This window comes from Natrix helvetica, assembly GCF_964273705.1.
Source record: "Natrix helvetica genome assembly, chromosome: 4".
Classification (NCBI taxonomy): domain Eukaryota; kingdom Metazoa; phylum Chordata; class Lepidosauria; order Squamata; family Natricidae; genus Natrix; species Natrix helvetica.
Genome location: NC_138550.1, coordinates 130,197,220 through 130,217,417, shown reverse-complemented (window position 1 = coordinate 130,217,417; position 20,198 = coordinate 130,197,220). Strand labels below are relative to the sequence as shown.

The 20,198-nt window shown below is 33.5% G+C and overlaps 1 protein-coding gene across 1 annotated transcript in view; it reads left to right on the top strand.

Moving 5' to 3' along the window:
- Positions 1–20,198, top strand: part of TOX (thymocyte selection associated high mobility group box) — a 189,985-nt gene that overhangs the window by 169,204 nt on the left and 583 nt on the right. The window contains exons 6-8 of the mRNA XM_081953440.1: positions 9,060–9,140; positions 11,739–12,125; positions 19,063–19,214. Coding sequence (XP_081809566.1) covers positions 9,060–9,140; positions 11,739–12,125; positions 19,063–19,214 — 620 coding nt within the window. The remainder of the gene's footprint in view (positions 1–9,059; positions 9,141–11,738; positions 12,126–19,062; positions 19,215–20,198) is intronic.

Genomic DNA, 20,198 nt, shown 5'->3' with positions numbered 1-20,198 from the left:
ATTCTGTGTAAGCTAGGATTTCTAGAGACTACTTTTTACTATTGCTACCTTCACTTCACCTATCAGGGAGTATATGCAGTGTCCTGACACCCATTCTAAATATGGCATGAATTAATTTGTCTCTTGTTTTTTTAGAATTTATACACAAATCATTGCAGACAGTTCTTTCAAGTGTTTGCCAGATATATTTATGCTAATTGATGGAAATATCCAAGGGTTTCTCATTTTCCAGCTGTGTTTATTTCATTACTATGTCGATTATTAAAGGAAATCACTACAGTTTGACAGTTTATCTTCTAAACTAAAGAGAAACAAATGTGTAATGCATTAAAGAACATGCAATAAAGCAAATATGAACATTTGCTACATCTTTTCATGTGATTCAAACCTTAAAGCAAAATTCAAACAATGATCAATTCTCCATTAATTTAAACCAAGCAACATTGAGAGCTGTACTGGCGCAGTGGTTAAAATGCAGTACCGCAGGCTACTTCTGCTGTCAGCTGCCTGCAATTTGGCATTTCAAATCTCACCAGGCTCAAGGTTGACACAGCCTTCCATCCTTCTGAGGACAGTAAAATGAGGACCCAGATTGTTGGGGGAAATATGCTGATTCTGTAAAATGCTTACAGAGAGCTCCAAAGCACCGTGAAGTGGTATATAAAGTCTAAATGCTATTGCTATCTGCCAGCTAAGTTATTCTGTTTTACCATTATTATTATTTGCTAGTGAATTAAGAATACTTAATTGACTTATCAATGCTGCAAAAGGATGTATCAAGATGAATTTGTTTTGTCTACTGTGTGTGTGTATGTGTGTGTATACACACACAGAGAGGGGGGGTAAGGCGAGAGAGAGAGAGAGAAATTTTTATTGCTTAAAATGAGACGATGGACTAAATGTACTACTTATAGTTTACATTATAGGATTCTTTCTGTAAAATGTAAATATTTTATATTCCAGTAACTTAAAAGTTTGTTTCAGGCTTTTAAAACAGACATTGTATTCAAAATATGTTCTGTATAAAAATACTCAGCCTTTTCCTCACTTTTTTCACTTCTGATGCTGATTTTCCAAAGTAAGATTATGTAGGATGGAACCAAAAATGCTAGAAAGCTGTCCAGCCAAGATGTAAATGACTATATAAATCCTTATTGGATGTAACCAATGAGAGCTAACACTGTTTATATGCGAAAATTGTATATAGTAGGTCTACCATGATTGATTGGTGGGCAGGCTCAGTGTGAACGATATGATGAGAATGCATCTGTGGGTGGATAAAAGATCAGCAAGGATTGTTTCTTGTGTAAGTGGAATGTTGTTGGGATCTGTTGTGTGTCCCAGCTTTAATTTCTGAAAATATACAAATTACACAAGGCCTTTAGTTCCCCCTTTATTCCTACATTTATATTCATGTGAGGCTCTGAATATTTTTTTTCATAGAATCTAAGGGTTATTGACCTTGTGCAATTTTCCTCATTTTTTTTTCTGTCCTCCCTGCGCTGCCTTCATAGTAGACCCTTTTACACTCAGTTCTTTGTAACAAATTTTCTTTAGGTTTTTTCCCCCCTACTAGATGTGATTTTTCATAATGGACATATATTGACAAGATCTAAAAGCAAATCTTTCTTTAATTAAAAAAAAATACTCTATTACACTATGTTCTTAATGGTGATGCGACGGATTCTTTTTACTTTTTTGTAGTCGAAAACTTTTTTTAAAAAAAAATCAGAATCAGATGTAAATGTATTAAATGAAACTTAAGTTCTTAATTGAAGACCCAGTGCAGCTATAATAGCAAAAGCAACTTAGAAACAAATTGTCCTTGTTTATGTTATTGTGAATGGCTTTGATATCACACAGAGCTCAGTACATCAGGTAGTTTTCTTGAAAATGGAATTCCATGCCCACACAAAACGTGCTGTACAAATTTCACATCTGTAACAACATCAATCTTAGCTGAGTCCTAGCTGGTACTAGCTGATCTCAGTACACGTGAATTTGAATGTGCATGTTTATTTAATCCTTGTCCTTGGTTAAGGTAGCAGGAAGGCAGGGTTATGTACCTCAGGAAAGATTTGTTATCATCAGATAAGGCACTCCAGAGAATGGTTGGAATGCTGTTACCATATGCTTTCTTTCAGGGCTGCATAATTTGTTCTCAGGAATATTAGCTGCAACAGTTCAGCTCAATAGCAACACCTCATTATTTTATCCCTCAGTATTTATTCCTATGTTTGACGCCTCATGAAATTACTGTTAATGTGTTTATATAAGGGCAGATCTGACACAAGTGGGAAGGATTTAATTTCCCACTCAGTCTTTCCCGCTGATACATCCTCTTTCGCCTGGTAGAAGTGGCAAGTGTAAATAGTTAATTTGCTTCAATTATGAGCCTGTCCTGCTAAATTAGAAGCAGCAGGGATATGAAGAGCTAGAATTATACTTCTGAGGCAGCTGACAAATCCTCTGAGCCCACAAAATCAAATCATTTACTCCTCACTGGTGCTCATAAACCCACTAGATAAATGCTGCAGCTTATTCGGTATCAGTGGATGACACTCACAATATGACTTATGCTTTAGGAAAGTGTAAATCTTTTGAGCACATAACCAGTATTTGTATTTATAATACATTTTTCTTTACCAAATAACTGCTTCATAATACTTTAAAATACTAAATATGTTTTGAACTGTTTACAATTTTCTGTGAATTTGTTGGGCCTTGCTCTAAGATTTGTAAATCTCAAAGAACATATTTTAATGATATCCAATATAAGTTAAACATACCACATTTATCCTTCATGTGAACATAGAAAGTTAGTTTCTAATATTTTCTCATTTTCTCTTGTTTTACAAAGATACAAGTATAGGAAATAAGTGCATTTACTAAATAGAAATATGTCATATATCATACAATCCATATTTCATGCAATTCACATTTATTTGCTTTATAACTTGTCTTTATATTGAGATCAGATATGTCTCAGTTATGGCATTTATCGAGTAAAAGAAAGGTCTGTTGTTTTAGAAAGAGCGGTCAGAGTTTCAGTAGACTCATAGCACATCAGCATTCCTCATGTTTTTCTACAATTATAAAAATAACAAACTCCAATTAGAACCATCTGATTGAGCAGTCATCTTTGGAGAAACAGCTAGTAATTTCCCACTTCCAAGAAGTGAGCAGGGACAAAGCTACAGGCTATGACTCTTGTCTAGAACAACCTCCTGGTCAAAATCAGACTACTCTCCTCCCTGTTTTCAAATTTCAGGAAAAAATTGAAACCTGATTCTTTTGTCCAACATTTAGAGTTTAAATTGATATTACCGATATATGTATGTGAAAATTTACAGAATTGAAGCTTTTGTTTGATAAGATTAGTTGTTTTTCTCCTTTCTTTATTTGTTTTAGTTATTTGATTGTGCATGTTTTGGTTTATGATGTAGCATTGCGGTTTTTGATGTTCTGTACATCTTCTGCAATGTCAAGATCATTATTGGTTTGTGGGGGGAGGGAGGAAGGAAGGAAGGAAGGAAGAAAAGTCTGACATAATGTTAGAAGATCTAAAAAGATCTCCATACATTCACCTTATTTCTCCTATGTTTCAGATGAGCAATTTGATATGAACAATGCAGTCATTTTTTTGCAAATGGTTTATTGAAACTAGACATTATGTGAGACAGGACAAAAAAATTAAATATTCAAATATTTATATATAACACATAACAAATGAGGTTACAAATGTACTAACAGACTTTCAGTATGACTGATTAGATAAGTATGCATTTCTCAAATAATATATTTTTCCAAATAGTTTATTTTTAGAGGAGAAAGACCATTTCAGCTTCACTAAAAATAAAATGATAGAAACAAATTAGGTTTTTCTATGAAGTCCTTTGGGACTTATCTTCCTTTCAGATAAATATAGCATTACTTCCTTCTCTTAACACAGTTTCCACCTCATTATCTTTCAAGGATTAAAAATTATTAATGCTCCATGCAGGTAAGTACCAAGTATGAGAAAGAATCCAACATTTTCTATAGTTTAAAGATATTTTGTTATCACAGTTTTTCTTATTTGGAACAGAATGGAATGGCAGTAGTCAGAGTAGGATAGGACGGAAATCTTAAACTCACACAACAGAGGTGTTACATGGCTATATGATGACAGGCTTATAATTCCCCATGCTGCTATATTTTGGATCTGCAGCAACTTTCTGAATAATCTTCAGGATTGAGCCTTAAAGCATTCCACAGTCATGGATCTCTGACTCATTTCCTTCTTCCCTGCTAATATCAGCTATCTCTGATTATAGAGAAAGGAAAAAAAGTCATTGGAACACAGTGTGTCCTTTGCTGGGAATCACCAACCATCCACCAATGTGAATTCCTACCCATCTCCCTCCACTTCCTTGCTCCCACAAAAGCACAATCTGATATATAATATAGGTGAAATCAGGATCAGTCTGAATTTGTTGTTGTTGAAGATGATAAGACACAGACAAGAGGTAAAGCAAGATTTCATTTGGCTTCAATTTAAGTTTTTGGCCCATTATCTTCTGTATCATGATATATACATGGGTATTTTAATACTTGTTTAGAAGATATACGGCCTTTTCTTATTCAGAAAATAAGTGTTATTAGTATATTGACACCACCAGACTCAACATTTCTGATGACTATTACTAGATGCATTACTATTGTTTCTCCTTCATATAATGTAATTTGGAAGTTGATTCTATCTCAAAACTAAACTTCAACTAAAATTTAAAAGTGTTCTCCAAGAATGTTAACATTGTAGTTGGACAGATACCATCTAAGAAAGGGAAAATTATGGTTGGTTAATAGTTGATGCTTCTAAGCATGGATAGACCACTGTCTCCTTTAAGTCTGATAACGTGTCACATAAATAAATACAGTATTTCTCATTCCTGGGTTTATCTAGTCAATCATTAAATTAAAATAACCCAGTATAGGCATTGGTCAAGAGGGTATATGTACCCAAGAAGTTTTAAGCATCAAGTCCATATTCTCAAGTTTCAAAAATTGAAAATAACTTCATATATAGACAGTACATTGGACTTCTCAGTAGGTATTATATTTCAACAAGCAAAAAATAATAATCCAAAAGTTATTTTAAATTTGAATTGCCTTGCAAATTTATCTCAACAGACCTTTAAATGTTGTAACACTGGAATATTAAGTGTAGGTGACAGTAAGTACTTGTAACAAAAGCTGTTTGATGACTACTTGAAGATGCAATTTAAGTTTCAAAGTAATTTTTTCCGCTTTCACTGTCACAGAGGACATGACTCTTTACATTAACATATGTTCAAAAACCTCCCTATGATATTTATATCTTATGCACTATGAATATCTTCTGGTTGGTTTCATCATCTGAGACTCTTCAAAATCCAGGGAGAAGCTTAAGCTCCAAACTTTACTAGACTCTATCTCAGCCAGTTTACTTTGGGCCACAGGTTTGGTGCTTTAAAACCAGAATTCCTGCTGTGTCTCATTGACCAATTGCCAACTACAGGTCTTCCATTAAGAGAGTTGGTGCTCTTATCAGCTCTGGAAACTCCACCAACTTATCCTTTAGCTAGAAGTAATGCTGTTTAGAAAAATTAAGTGAAGAGCGTTATAACCTCAAATCAGGTAACAAGATCAAACTTAATCACCAATGCATCTGTAACCGTCAATAATACATGCCAAGTCAATTTTTTTTATAATCAAGTCATAATGAATAACGTTTGTTGTAAACTAACTAGCAGTATCACTAAGGAAGAAGTAAGCCATGCCCCCTGACATCTGGTAGAGGGAAGGGGGACTAGAAAGTTTGGTGATCACATTGTATTGTTTCTGATCTGTAGATATCCAAATCCTTTTCCATCTGTGAATGATAATCTGACTTGGAATTGTTCCACAATTTCCCTCCTAACACATATTCTATATATGTCTCATACAAACATAAGAAAACAAAAGGAAAGATAAACTCTGTACAAAAAACTGTGAACCTTGTCATTGCACATCTGAGAACGTATCTCCTGGTTATTGACAGTCTTCAGGAATGATCAATTTCTTTGGGCTTCAGAGAAAGAGGAAAATGCACCCTCAAAAAATATATTTCCAGTAGCACTTCTTTCTTGGCATAAATTTCTAATAAAATTACTATTGTGTTTTTTAAATGCTATGTTTCCATATGTAAACAGTCATCTTTGTGTGTTTTAAACAGATCATTTGTGGCTTTCTACTCTTTGGACTACAACTGTGCTTAATAGACTGTAAGCCAAGCTGTTGATAAAATATGTTTGTTGCCAGGAGGCTTCCTTGCAGACCAAACATAGTAAATATAGATTTCACTGTAGATTTGGAGATATCCAGAGATTAAGAATTATCTGAAGTTTTGCACAAATTATTCTAAATATATTTCAGATGCTTTCATCAAACATGTTGTGTCTTATATAGGAATCACTGATTGATGATGATATAATTTAGTGGTAACATACCTATTAATATAGTAATTCTTAGTTGAATTCAAATGCTTTGTTTCTACTACATTCACAGAAAATTACACTTCTTTTATGTCTTCGCTGTTATACAACTTGCTGTTCCCTAACTTTGATGGTGCAGAACAGGGATGTCAAACTCACGTCAATATGGCAGCATCATGTGACGTATTGGAACTTTTCCCCCCCTTCGCTAAATCAGGCAGGGGCATGGCGAGTACGTGATGCTTCCAGCACGTGGGCCGGTAGTTTGACAGCCCTGATCCAGAATATAGAGATTCATTGAGTGACTCAGCTATGTCAATTACTCCAACAGTGTGTTTTCCATCTTAGAATCTTTTGTTATATTTCAGCTATAAAATAATATTAATAACTCTCTCCCTTATCCTTAACCATTGAGTATTAAATAGTATATAACTAGAGGAAATGGTATCCATATGATGAACTGACATAATAGTACTTAAGTATAAAGTTCTATAGAACTACCATTAATTGGACATACGGAATGAGAAATGTCAGAAATAAATATGTGATATATTATTCTTATTATGTTTAGTATTTGTTTTGAATATGAAATAAAAAAATTATGCAGATGTATTCAAAGAGAATGAAATTTACATTCTTGCCTGTTCTTTCAGGTCAGGCAAATTTAATTTTAGCTGCCAGAGAGGAAAAACTGTCAAGTAATGGGTGTTTCATTTTCTTGAAACAAACAATATATTTTAGCAATAACTACAACCAATCAAGTAAGAAAGATTACTTGTTATAAATCCTTACTGAAACAAAATGTGCAAAGGTTTGCAATCTGAAAAATTGCAAAAGAAAGTACACATGCCAGCACACAGTTAAAATCAACATATTATTCTTATTTCACTCTATATTTATAACCTTGGAATCATAGGATGCCAGTTCCTTAATGATGATCTTACATTTTCCTGGGATGTGAAATCTTTAATCCTTTTAAGAAAACTTAAAGCAAAGATAAGAGAAACTTGCATGCTGTCAAAACCATCACTTCGGTGAAATAAAAAAGCTCATTTTGTAACAATGCAATGCTGTTTCATAAATAATTTTATAGTTTTGAAATGCATTACTTGGAAGTGTATGCCTGAGCTTTATATTAAAATAATGGGCCTAATAAGTTTGAAATATATCACTGCAAACTTACAAAAACAGCTTTTTTCTGAGTATACATCATGGAGACAATAGGTTCATAGTAAAATAAATTAAAAAGACCCAGTAGCCCAAGATGAAAAAACCAGCAGTCATCTACAATACGCAGTGTAAAGACGGCAACAGCCACTATTTAGAACTAAAAGCTAAAAAGAAAACAAAAACACCAGAACATCACCAGCAATCAACACTCAGGTCAGCAGGAATTAACACCAAGAGCAATACCAGACAAAACAATCAAGCATTAAACAATATCCTAATCAACTACCAATTCAGACATAATTTGTTTTAATTATTTTAATTGGTTTGGTAATATATTTTAGTGGAATGTTTTCTTGTACACTTCCCAAGGTCACTTTGTGTGAGAGGGGCAGCCATATAAATTTGATAAACAAAAAATAATAAATTATATCCATGGTTTATTTCCAGTATAAAGAAGCAAAGATGACTTAGTGTTTGTACCTGTCTGTGTATGGTATTTTATGCAGTGCTACAGAATATCTCCCTATTGAATTTTCCTATATTTTAGATCATGACATTTACACATGATATAGATGTTTGTTAATTGATGTTTTCAGAATGATGTCTTCATATTTCCTTCTGAGTTTGTTGCTGATGACTCTTGCCACTATTACTGTTATGACAGGTTCATGATTTTGAATAGCCATTACAATAATGGCTTTATTATTATTTCAATGTATTATCTGTCAGACATGCATCATTATTTTGGAGCCGGCAAGCATCTCAGGTGAAAATTGTATTGCTAACCAGTATTTCAATTGATTGTGAAAATTGTCCCTTAAAGCAAGGCAGTATAGTGTCAGCCGGGACTTCCTAGCGAGCAGAAAAAGGTAGCAAAATATGCTAAGTCTTGTTCTCTAAGCCTATGTCTTACCATATCAAACTCAGTCAATCATTGAATCAGAATTGTGTATGATAATTTTTTTATCAAAATGAACCTAATTTGATTGAGATCTTATCCAGTGAAAATTTTTATTTTATGATCTTCACAGATAAATTGCTAAAAATGCTTTATTCATGGTAACTGAAAATTATTGGAGCTGTAATTCAATACATCTGGAAGAGGTATTAGTGAGGGTAGCAGTATGGTAGTTTTGGTAAAATAACTATATATTTGAAGCCCTCTCTTTCTTTTAATAATTAGTTCTCAGATTAATGATTCACATCACTCTTGGCAGCTAAATAATCTGTACTTTCACATTTTAACTCTTGTCATTATTCCTTGTAAGAAAAAGTTTACTGAAACAGATAATTAAAAGCATAACACTTGTTTTAATAAATGTATTCTTGAGGATGAGATTTTATGTGAGAACAAGATTGACTTTGTTACTGATTTTTATCTCTTGTTTTTTTAAGGTATATAAAAAGAAAACTGAAGCTGCTAAGAAAGAATATCTGAAGCAGTTAGCTGCATATAGAGCAAGCCTTGTATCAAAGGTAACATGGGTTTCAGTTGTCATAGAATTTTGCAGAATGAAATTATGAGCAGGACTGGAAATAAAAAATAGTCACTACAAAGTTGGCTTCTTCAACCTGGTGTGGTATAATGTTGGACTTCAGATATCAGAATAATGATTCTGTTGTGATTGTCACAACTGCCAAGCAGCAGCTTTACTGGCTGACTATTTTGACATATTTTCCTAACATGTCTAGCATATTTAATTTTGTTTGGATTACTTTAAAAATGGCCATGTTCATTTAAAAATGATGTTAGAAATATATGCTGGTATAATATTGGAAAATGTGCCAGAACATTCTCAAACCTTTTTGCCATTCTGAAATTAGCCACTAGTAAATGAGCAGTGTCACTGAAATTAATCTTGAATGCTTTATTTGACTCTTGAACACTTTATTGGCCAAGTGTGATTTGACACAGAAGGAATTTGTCACTGGTGCAGAAGCTCTCAATGTACATGCAAAGCAACAGAATCATCATCATCATCATCATCACCATCATCATTATTTTATGAATGTGTTTTGTAGTCCACTTGCTTTATATGTAGGAGTGAATAAATAAAATATCAGTTCATAAAGCATTCTAGATAATGCTATTCAGATTATGAAATTATTTAAAACATTGAAACATTTTCATTGTTCTAAGTTGCAACTTTTATAAGTTTTGCATGTAGTTTAACAAATTATATAGCATTTTTTAAGATATGGTGAGCTGCAACTTTGTTTCTAAAAAAACATGCACTTTTCATTACTTACCCATGGCTTTTGCTGTTCTTACTGAACTGGCTAGATTTGTCACTTCATTTATTGAAGAGTTATTCCTAAATACTTTTTGTTTCCAGTTCCAACAGAATACAACATAAAAATCTATCCCAAGAAATTTAAAAGATAGGAAATCCATATCCACTTTAGTGTAGAGCAAAATATAGAAAGTTCCTTTGTCTGTCTTTCTGTCTGTCTATTAAACTTTTTTGCTGCCCATCTCCCCACAAGACAACTCTTACAATGAGTGAAAATTCTCCAGACTTTCAAGCAGAATTATTTTTCTTCAAATGCCAGGCATTGAATTTGGGACCTCCAACATGGAAACCAGGCATTATACTATTGAGTTATGATCTATTTCAGTATCTCAGATATGTGGTAACAAATAATTTATAATCTTTCAGCCCCTGAAGAATAGCTTCATTATGAGACGGATGCTTACCCTCAGGTTTCTGAGAATCATGCATAAAGATCATGCTTTGTATTCATGTTTGGTTCAAGGATTTTTACATTGCATTCAAGATGGCTGAATAATAATTTGCATTCACAAAGTTCTCTTGAGTTCTGATTACACAGGATGGTTAGTTAATATCCTATTATGCATTATCAGACCCAACTAAGATCTGACTGCCAGGGCTTCATGCTTTTTCTTCTAAATGCATGTAATTTTTATATCCTGAAATATAGAATAGCAGATACATTTTTATACCATTTATAAAAATTAAATTATTTTGAAAACTCACACAGAAAAATAATCTTCTCTTCCTCAGAAGTTTAAAATATATTAGATTTTGAATTAATATACTTAAACCTTTCTTGCTAAATCCTAAAAAATCTGGGGGGAGGGTTCTAAAACATTCAAAAAGTTTTCAGTTCTTTATAGTATGCAATATTTGGGTGTAACAACTGTTACGAATCACTCACAAAATGAACTTTATAAAGAATTAAATTCTATTACCATTTTTATTGGTATAAGAATGAAATACCATTGATATGTTCTACTCTTTTTGATGCAACTTTTGCCTTAGTTTCTAAAAAGCTGTACTTCATATTTTTCACCTTTTCAAATATATATTTTTATGTGTGCAGAAACGTATACATGTACCACTCGGCAGAAATGAAAGGCATACTTTCACCTACACAGAGAGAATTGAATGCCCTTTATCATTTCCCTTTAATTTTGTGCAGTTTACTGAAGAAAATATGTTTTTGTTACTATCATTATTAAAGCTTGATGGGGGCAAATGAAGTTATCATTTTTTCACTGTACATTATTACAGATAATGAAGCAATTTCTGTAATGTGCATATATGCTGATTGGTGGTGATGGTGCATATATCAGAAAGAATACAAATGGCTCTCACGGGCTCCAGTGACCCTAGAAAGCTTAGAGTCACATTAAACTTATTTTGACTTGAAAATGGAGCAAATGTGACATCAAGGTCATAGAATAAGGGCATATGGGAAACTTCCATCATTTGTTTTGACATAGAACCACTTGCTTTCAAAGGGAGATTTTATCAATTTTTTTCCTTGCATACTTCAATAGTTATTGTTCAACTTCTCCTTAAGATATAAATTACTATTCAGGAACATGTCTGCTGGCAAGCCCTCAAGACTTAATACTGTACTCTTTACTGCATTTATGTGAGAACATCAAATTTATAATGCAGGTATTAAAAAACAACAATGTAGGAAACAGAGAAAAAATTATAGTTCTTTTTAATGTTAACGTTATTGGTGTCTTGTCTCTCAGGATAACTGCGCATCTCAGATGTCTACTAATTGATGGTGGGTTTTTTTTTCTTTTTTAAACAGAGCTACAATGAGCCTGTGGATGTTAAGGTATCCCAGCAACCTCAGATGATGAGCCCAAAGCAGCCAGTATTCCATGCATCCACACAGCCTCATTCAGCAATGTACTTAGGTTCCCATTACCACCAACAAACAGGAATGAATCCTCATATAACAGCCATACATCCCAATATTCCAAGGAATATAGCACCTAAGCCTAACAACCAAATGCCAGTGACTGTTTCAATAGCCAACTTGGCTGTAACTCCTCCACCAGCCCTTCAGATGAGTCCTCCAATTCATCCACATCTCAGTATACAACAACATCAGACACTCACGATGCAGCAATCCCTTGGAAATCAGCTGCCAATGCAAGTGCAGTCTGCTATACATTCACCAACAATGCAACAAGTAAGTTCTTGCCGAATTTTAAGTTGTTACCCCCCAAAAATATGTTATGAATAACTTCTTTTATTTACTTAATTACCTTATGTAGTTAAATTAGGAAACTCGGCACATGAGCACTCCCTATTGACCTTTGTTAAATGACATTTGCATCCTGAAGTAAAGTATTAAATATAGTTGTAGGGAAAGAATTGTTGTGATCTATAACTCTAGGTGTACAGACTATTCCGCAAGCAATGACCCTAATTGTGGAGAGCATAGGTTTGCTTGCAAGAAAGAATTACAACATGACATCATTTCAGAAATATCAGTGGGAGGGAATTTATTGGACATGTTCATATAGTGATGATTCTCAGTTGTCAGCAAGTTACAATCTTTGGAGAACGTATTTCTCCACAGTGAAAGAACAACTAGATGCTCAGCTCCTTAACCATATAAAACACTCCAGTTTTAACATATTGTGTGGAAACTGGCACAGCCATATCATAATTCTGTTGTTGATTATATCTAAATTTAACCTACTTGATACATATTTTTGAACTTAAATTTCAGTTGGACATTCTGATTTAAACCTGAATGAAAAGCAGAGCACATTTTCCAACTTTAGAACATATACCACATCTATATTCAATTCCCGTGTGATGTCTCCATAGATGGCGTAGAAGTAGGAATATTATAGAAGATCCTAGCTTTCACTACTTTATTGTAATGAAGAACTGCGGGTTGCACTATTAGTTCTGTTATAGTATGGTATTATTTAATTTGACAAAGTATAATAGGAGTGCCATCAATTTATATCATAGCCGGAAAATAAGTTTCTACATATGTTGTATCCTTTTTTTGTAAGTCTGATCCTTATACGATGTGTAATTCAGACATTTTAAGTTAGCACATGCCAAAATTACCTAACCTTTTTCATAAGCACAAGCATTAGATTTTTCCCCCACTGTGCTTTAATTTACACATGGTTAAAAAGAATCCATTATGTTCCCTTTTCACCTAGAGAATTTGCCTCTATCTGAAGTTTCTCATCAGTCGTATTTTCTTCTAAATTCATTAGCAAAAAAAAAATCACAACAGGCTAACTAGTTAAGTTCCTTGTAATATTCATAAGCAAAAACAGCTATGCATTTTCTTTGTCGTTATCATAAATGTAAGTATATCTTATACATTTTATTTTCAAGTAAAACTATTTGATAATGACTTCTAGGAAATAGATCATATAAATATGGATGTCTTTATTTGCACTGCTAATTACTTTTTGTAACTTACCGTAGATTTGCCTACTTACCCATAAAATGTAAATAGAGTTTTCATTAAAACGGAATAAAAAATATACTGTGGTTCAAAAACTACCTCATTTTGTTTTGCAATATATTTCTTGCTTTGCAATATTCAACAGGCTAATCTACTGCATACAGAATAACAGAGTTGCAAGGGACCTTGGAGGTCTTCTAGTCCAACCCCCTACTTTGTTTTTTAAGTTATATACAAATATTTTGAGCTCAGCTTCCTTCCTAAATATTGATGTTCTGCCTGGGAGTCACCTTATTTTCTTACCTGTGTCCCTAAGTCAAATTGCCTATTTTCAACATTGGATGTGTACCATTTATATTCTAATATGTCATGTGTATATTTGTAATTACAAACAGCGAATTAAAACAATCTGCCTCTTCCCAAAAAAAAACTTGGACTAGGTGATCCATAATTCCTAGTCAGGTTTAGTAATGCAAGTTTAAAAAATGTTGTGCCTTCATGTGTGGATATATGACAAGATAATGATCATTTCCCAGTGACTGGGACATAGTCAATTGCACCATATGTAACCTGTTCTAATTTCCTAATAAGAACAGGAAATCAAGGTATTGAGCTTGGAGGGAAACTGACTGAGTGCAGTGATGGAGTTGAACCACAGGAAAATGAAAGTAGTATAACTCCTTAAAAACCAAGATAGGTACTTGCTTAATTCTGCACTATATACTGAAACCCATGAAAATATGAGCTGTATATGGCAGACATTAAGAGAAAGAGGCATGTAATCACTATCCAAAAAGCACCTTTATAATCTGGTAGAACCAGCAGTAGTGGAGGCAGGAAATAACAAGTAATAGTGGTGGAAAGATCATTGTCTAAGCATAATTATAGCTTCTTCATCTTTCACCTTGGAAAGACATAGGGAGGAAAGTCTTTATTTTCAGATTTTTGTCAACTTGAAAGAGATAACATGTGTTGTGCACTAGGGAAGAAGAACATAAGTAAAAGTTTTACATATTGAGTAATCCTGATAACATATGAATGTACCAAAAGTGAGGTTTTGTTTTATTCATAGTAATATCAATATTCTTTGCTAGAATAATTGATATAAGATGTAAACATTGAGAAGCACTGTTCTTATAACATCATATTGAAAAAGCCTTTTCTCGTCTCTGTAATCTCTGCATGATGAACAGATACCTACACAAACATAAACACACACACATACACACACTTTTTTTTATTATTCTTGTATTAGTCAACTATAGCAGGGACTGCTTGTATTTAATTTCCATGAGAAATGGACATGGATTTCAATATATTCACTTCTACTCTTTTACAACATTTTTAAAATTCAGTTAAGTATTTGGTTGTATTTCATTCCTTTTAGCCACTTCCCCTACTCACTCCCCCTCGCATTGTTTTTCTTAATGTGGTTTAGGAGAAGGAGAAAAATCATTAATATCTGTCAACTGTCCTTATAACCTTAAGGGAGAATCTTTGTGTGATATCATACAGACAGATTTTCAATTTCCTTGTATAATAAATAGATGCTTTAGAATTTGGATGTAATTTAAGAGTTTTAAAAAACATCACATTGAGATTGATGAATAAATCAGTTGTGAAGACAAAACATAGATGCCTGTTGAAAATACCTCTCTAGACAGGCAGGAAATGAAATTAGTTCCTGGTAAAGTGGGAAGATGAGGGTCACTGTTTATGTTTCGCTGGAAGCTTTTTTGTACTTGCTATATAGACCCACACAAAACCCCCAAGTAAGGATACAGAAATCTAATTAAAGAGCAAATGTGCCATCTGACGTCAAATTAATCTTTATCAAGTGCCCTATTTTTTTTTTCAGCATGGAGCTAGGAAATGAACCTTAAAATTCAAGGCATGCCACAAAATGGTTTTTGATCTTATCTTGGGTGGCACACCGCATAACATTTACCATTGTGTTTTTAGCTCATAGAGTTTCAGTTTTATGATTTTTAAAACAACTGTATGCAAAGCTCTTCTACTGATACCTGTTTCTGTATCAGAATAGTTTACCTGACCACTCATGAGCTGCTCTTGAGAGTAAATAAAAGAATAATTTGAAACACTATATTCTCAGTTTGTATTTCTGATATTCCTCCATTAACTTTGTGATATAATTTTAATAAGCATTATTATACCAACAAAATTAAAATTAAATCTAAGAAACTGAAATATTAGGATGTACTTTCATTTATCCTACTGTTTTCCAATTAACAATAGAAAAAGAAACTTCATTAATAAGGAAATCTGCTTAAAAATTTAAATTACAGCTTATTTATTCTTTCTTGAGCAGGAGCAGAAAAGTAGGCTATTAATTCAATAACATTTTGCTTATTGTTCTCAGTATTAATAAATCTAACTTTGTTCGGAAAACAAAAATAGAAAGTAAATCAAATAATCCGAGTTGTCAGTTCCAAGACAAACAGATGTAGAAGGATTTCAAACCAGACATTTCAAAAATAGTCATGCAGTTGATTTCTGCAGGAGCTAGAATGAGCTAGCCCCACCTTCATTTACAATAATACAATAGTAGAGTTGGAAGGGACCTTGGAGGTCTTCTAGTCCAACCCCCTGCCTAGGCAGGAAACCCTATACCATTTCTTGTTTCAGAAGATGCTTTGGTTCATGAATTATTGTGAATCAGTTCAGTGGATCAGTTGACTAATACAAAAGTTGGCAACTCAAAGGTTGCAGATCAATTTTTGTGGATCCCATATCTTTTAAAATATATAAACAAAATTGGACTACTTTAGGATTATTTAGGAGAGAGTTATAGCAATATAACTTACTTGTAAACGTTTAGCCTTTGGAAATAAAAAGAACAACTTTATTTTTTAAAAAAAGCTGGAGTTTTCTTTATCCCTGTTCTGTGGGGTTCCTCGGGTTTAACCAGAGATGCAGTAGAACTTCTGATCCAGTGTTTGGAAGATATAATAGGAATAGAGGAAACATGTTAAAAGTTAACCTTTGAAAAATGTAAATACTGTTTGTGTATAAACAATACAATTCCATTCAACTCCAATGTTGACTGTAGATATTGACACAATTATTCTGAAGGGCGGATCTATAAGTGAAGGTCCTGTGTTCATAACTCTTACTTACTTTCGGATTCATAGTTATGTTATATTTTTTTCTTATTTTAACTTTGAATTCGATGAAGCCCATTAAATTCTGAAATTGACATGGATTGCTTGCCTTTACTCGCTTTTAATTACTATTAAAATGCAGTTAATCATGGCTGAATTATAATTATCAAGAAAGGAAACTGAATTTGCATATATGAAAAGGCTCAAAAATTATAAAGGTCACAAGTTGAAGATTTTATATCTTATACTGAAGAATACATTCATGCATATGTTGATTGAAAATATACATTAATCTTACAATTTTTTTAAAAAAATGTGCATTAACAGTTTGATGAGTATATAGGGCTGGTTATTGAAATTATTTCATTTCAAAGTGTACAATTAATTTGTTGGATGCATTTGATTTCTTGATGCACTTAGTTCTTTTTTAAAGCTGGCATTTAATTGTATATCTTAAACAAGTTAATTTTATGCAGGATTATACAAAATTAAATGTCAAGATAAATTATGAATATGGATAATTGGTTAAATTTAATATTCTTTAAATAAAATATTAGCCGTAGTTTGTCAGATAGAACAATGTTTTTAAAAGGTATTAATCATTCTTCGATGCATACAATGAAAGGACAAAGAAGCTGAGGTTTGCTGAGACATCAGATGGTCTTTAAGATTTGCCTGGAGAAAACTGTATTACTATTTTGTTTCAAATGCACGTCTTGTGTTTTAGAGTATTCCCGAGACAACTCATAAATTACATGAGCATTATAATCTTCAAGCTTCACTTAAAATACAAGAAATCTTTTCTGTTAAAAATCTCCAATACAGATTTATAGATTTAAAACAATATCCATTCTTAAGAATTGTTATCATACTACATTTAAATGCAGTTAAATGTTAACTCGGCAGTTAAATTAAACAGTTATCATGTGGAAAAGTTTAAAAAGTACCCTAAGGGAAGAGCAGCATAGAGATTAGGCGAAAATTATGTGTTATACAATTTAACAAGACATCACAGAACTAGGATAAAAATTAGCATATATGACTTATTTATAATAAAAAGAAATGTCATGGAATAAAATTTTAGAATGACTGTTTCAGAGAAATCTGACACCCCAAATTACATTCAGATGTTCTCAAATATGCTATGTGTAGCATTTAAATAAATACATTGTTTTTAACTTTCCACTGGAACACAAAATATCAAGATTTCCTGAGCTATTTGTCAAAAAAAAAAAAACACCAACCCCACACCTTTATATAGACACTCCAATCAGCTTTGGAAATCTGGAATTCATTTAGAAGGGTGATTACTCTTTTGCTTTCTCCCTCCTTTCCCAATCATTAGAGGCTATCTATTTTATTTTAGTTGCCATATAGAAAAAATAATAATTAGAAAGTGGCTGAATTTAAACATTATTTTCCATCATCATATTAAACCATTCCTGAAATTAGTTGACAGGAGCCTGTAAATCTGTAAATACTGTAAGAACTTCCATTAATGGGCCAAGTGAATAGATTGCAGTTTATATTCCTACAATTAAGGACTCCATAAGTTCTGTATCTTGGCCTATCTGAAAATAAATAGTGCTTGGAAAGTTTACCCTTGTTAAATGAACCCGCCTCATGAAATAGTAACATGAATAGTCAGTTAGAAACCTGTTGGTTTAAGTTAGGTATTTATTCTGTTTGTCAAATATAAACTAGTGAGAAGAGAGTGCAATTTCTGACAAATTTGTTCTGCTCAGTTAAACGGAACGTTTACTTAATGTATCATCCTCTGATGTCCTTGGGAAGTTTCTTTTTAGCTGGTTTGTTCTGTTTTCTCTGGTGTACATTAGTTGGTTTATTATGATACACAATAAAGCAGGTCTCCTGGCCTTTTGGCAGTAAAGCGTTCTTGAAAATCTGATCAGCTTTCTGATTTGGAAAACATTTAAACATATTGAAAACAACAGCAAGCAGGGGGTTAGAGAGGGAGGGCTGTTGGTTTTTTTGCTACATTAGTCTAACAACGGTTAAAAAGCTTTAGTTGATTTTTTTGTGTGTAGTTGAGAAAGAAGTGCAAATAAAGGAAGCAGCAGATGGTCCTTTTGTGGCTGAACCAAATAAAAGGGTTTAGAGAACAATAATTGTGAATAGGTGTAGTCTAATAAAACACTCAGCCACCTGCTGCCTGCCTCCTTCAAAAAGATTCTGTTGCATATTCTTGGAATTAACTAATAGAATATCCTTGGTTTGAACTGAAATATGAGCTTCAAGAAACACACAGACCTTTCTTTTATTTTCTCATGTTGAATGCATTGAGTTTTTTTTCTTTTTCTTTTTGTTTTAAAGCTTTAAATGTTTTGTTCTTTGTTTCAACATTCTCTCTACATGATTGCAATTTGTTGTCTGGCATTTGTATTAACCGATTAAAATTATTGTTTGAAAAGCCACAAGTGCCCATCTATTTTCCTTTTGCAAGTTTCAGAATGGCAAAGAACAACTCAGTACTTTATCAAGCCTTTCAATTGAGAGGTTAGCTTGCATAATTAAACCTTGTTTTATTTTATTTTTGTTTTTAGGGTTTTACTCTCCAGCCTGATTACCAGAATATTATCAATCCAGCATCTACAGCTGCACAAGTTGTTACCCAAGCAATGGAATATGTTCGTTCAGGGTGCAGAAATCCCCCAGCACAGACTGTGGAATGGAATAATGATTACTGCAGTAATGGGTGAGCAGGCAGTGCATGCCACCTGGCATTGAGTAGCATTTAAAACAAAAACTGGACTCGGGCATGGTTTTCATTTTTATACAACAAATATATTCTAGAGGCTAGCAGAAATATTCATATAACTCACAGAAGGATCATTTTCATATGCCGTAATTAAGGAGAGAAGTTTTGGGAGAAGATCTTGCACTACAACTAAGATTTACTTTTCAAAAATTCTAGACTGAGAAGGGACAATTGCATTAGCTTATATAAAGAAGTCTTTGTTAAATAACTCTGGTCAACCTTGAACCTTGGCTGCCATTGTTCTGTAGCCAAACTTGGGGAACTTGTCAGGCAGATTCAGAAGACAGTATAATTTATATGCAAGGCTGCTGCTTTCTGAACTTTTTACAGCTTATGACTACTTCATTTGACAAATACATTGATCATTGATCAAGAGGGCCTTATGCATAAGCACAAGGAGCTCTACTCTTACAGATGGTTTGCTATGTTCATTTATCCTTTGCAGTATAGCAGTATACTTCATCTCACATCCTTTTAGAGAATTTCTTGACTCTCAGGAAGAGGCTTTAGAGCAGGGGTATCAAACTGGATATCGGCATTGTAGTTCTCCATGAGCCGGGGGGGAGACAGGACGGATTACTCCTGCAGCACTCTGCCGGCCAAAATGAGGCACGGGAGGGCTGCACAGCAGAGTGCTGTAGGAGGCCATCCAGGCTGAAAATGGGGTATGGGAGTGGTGGTTTTGGCTGCCTAAGGCACTGGAGGCTGGTCTTTTGCTATTTGCAGACCAGCCCCATGGGCTGGATTTAAGCACCCTGCAGGTTGGATCTGGCCTTGCTTTAGAGCATGTAGGAGATGGCAAGTCCAATGTCTTATTACATAGACAGAGTTCCATGCCTATATCTTTGCTCCTCCAATTGTAGTTCACTTATGATGTCAGACTTAACCATCCAACTGGGCTTTATGACTCCCATAGGAACA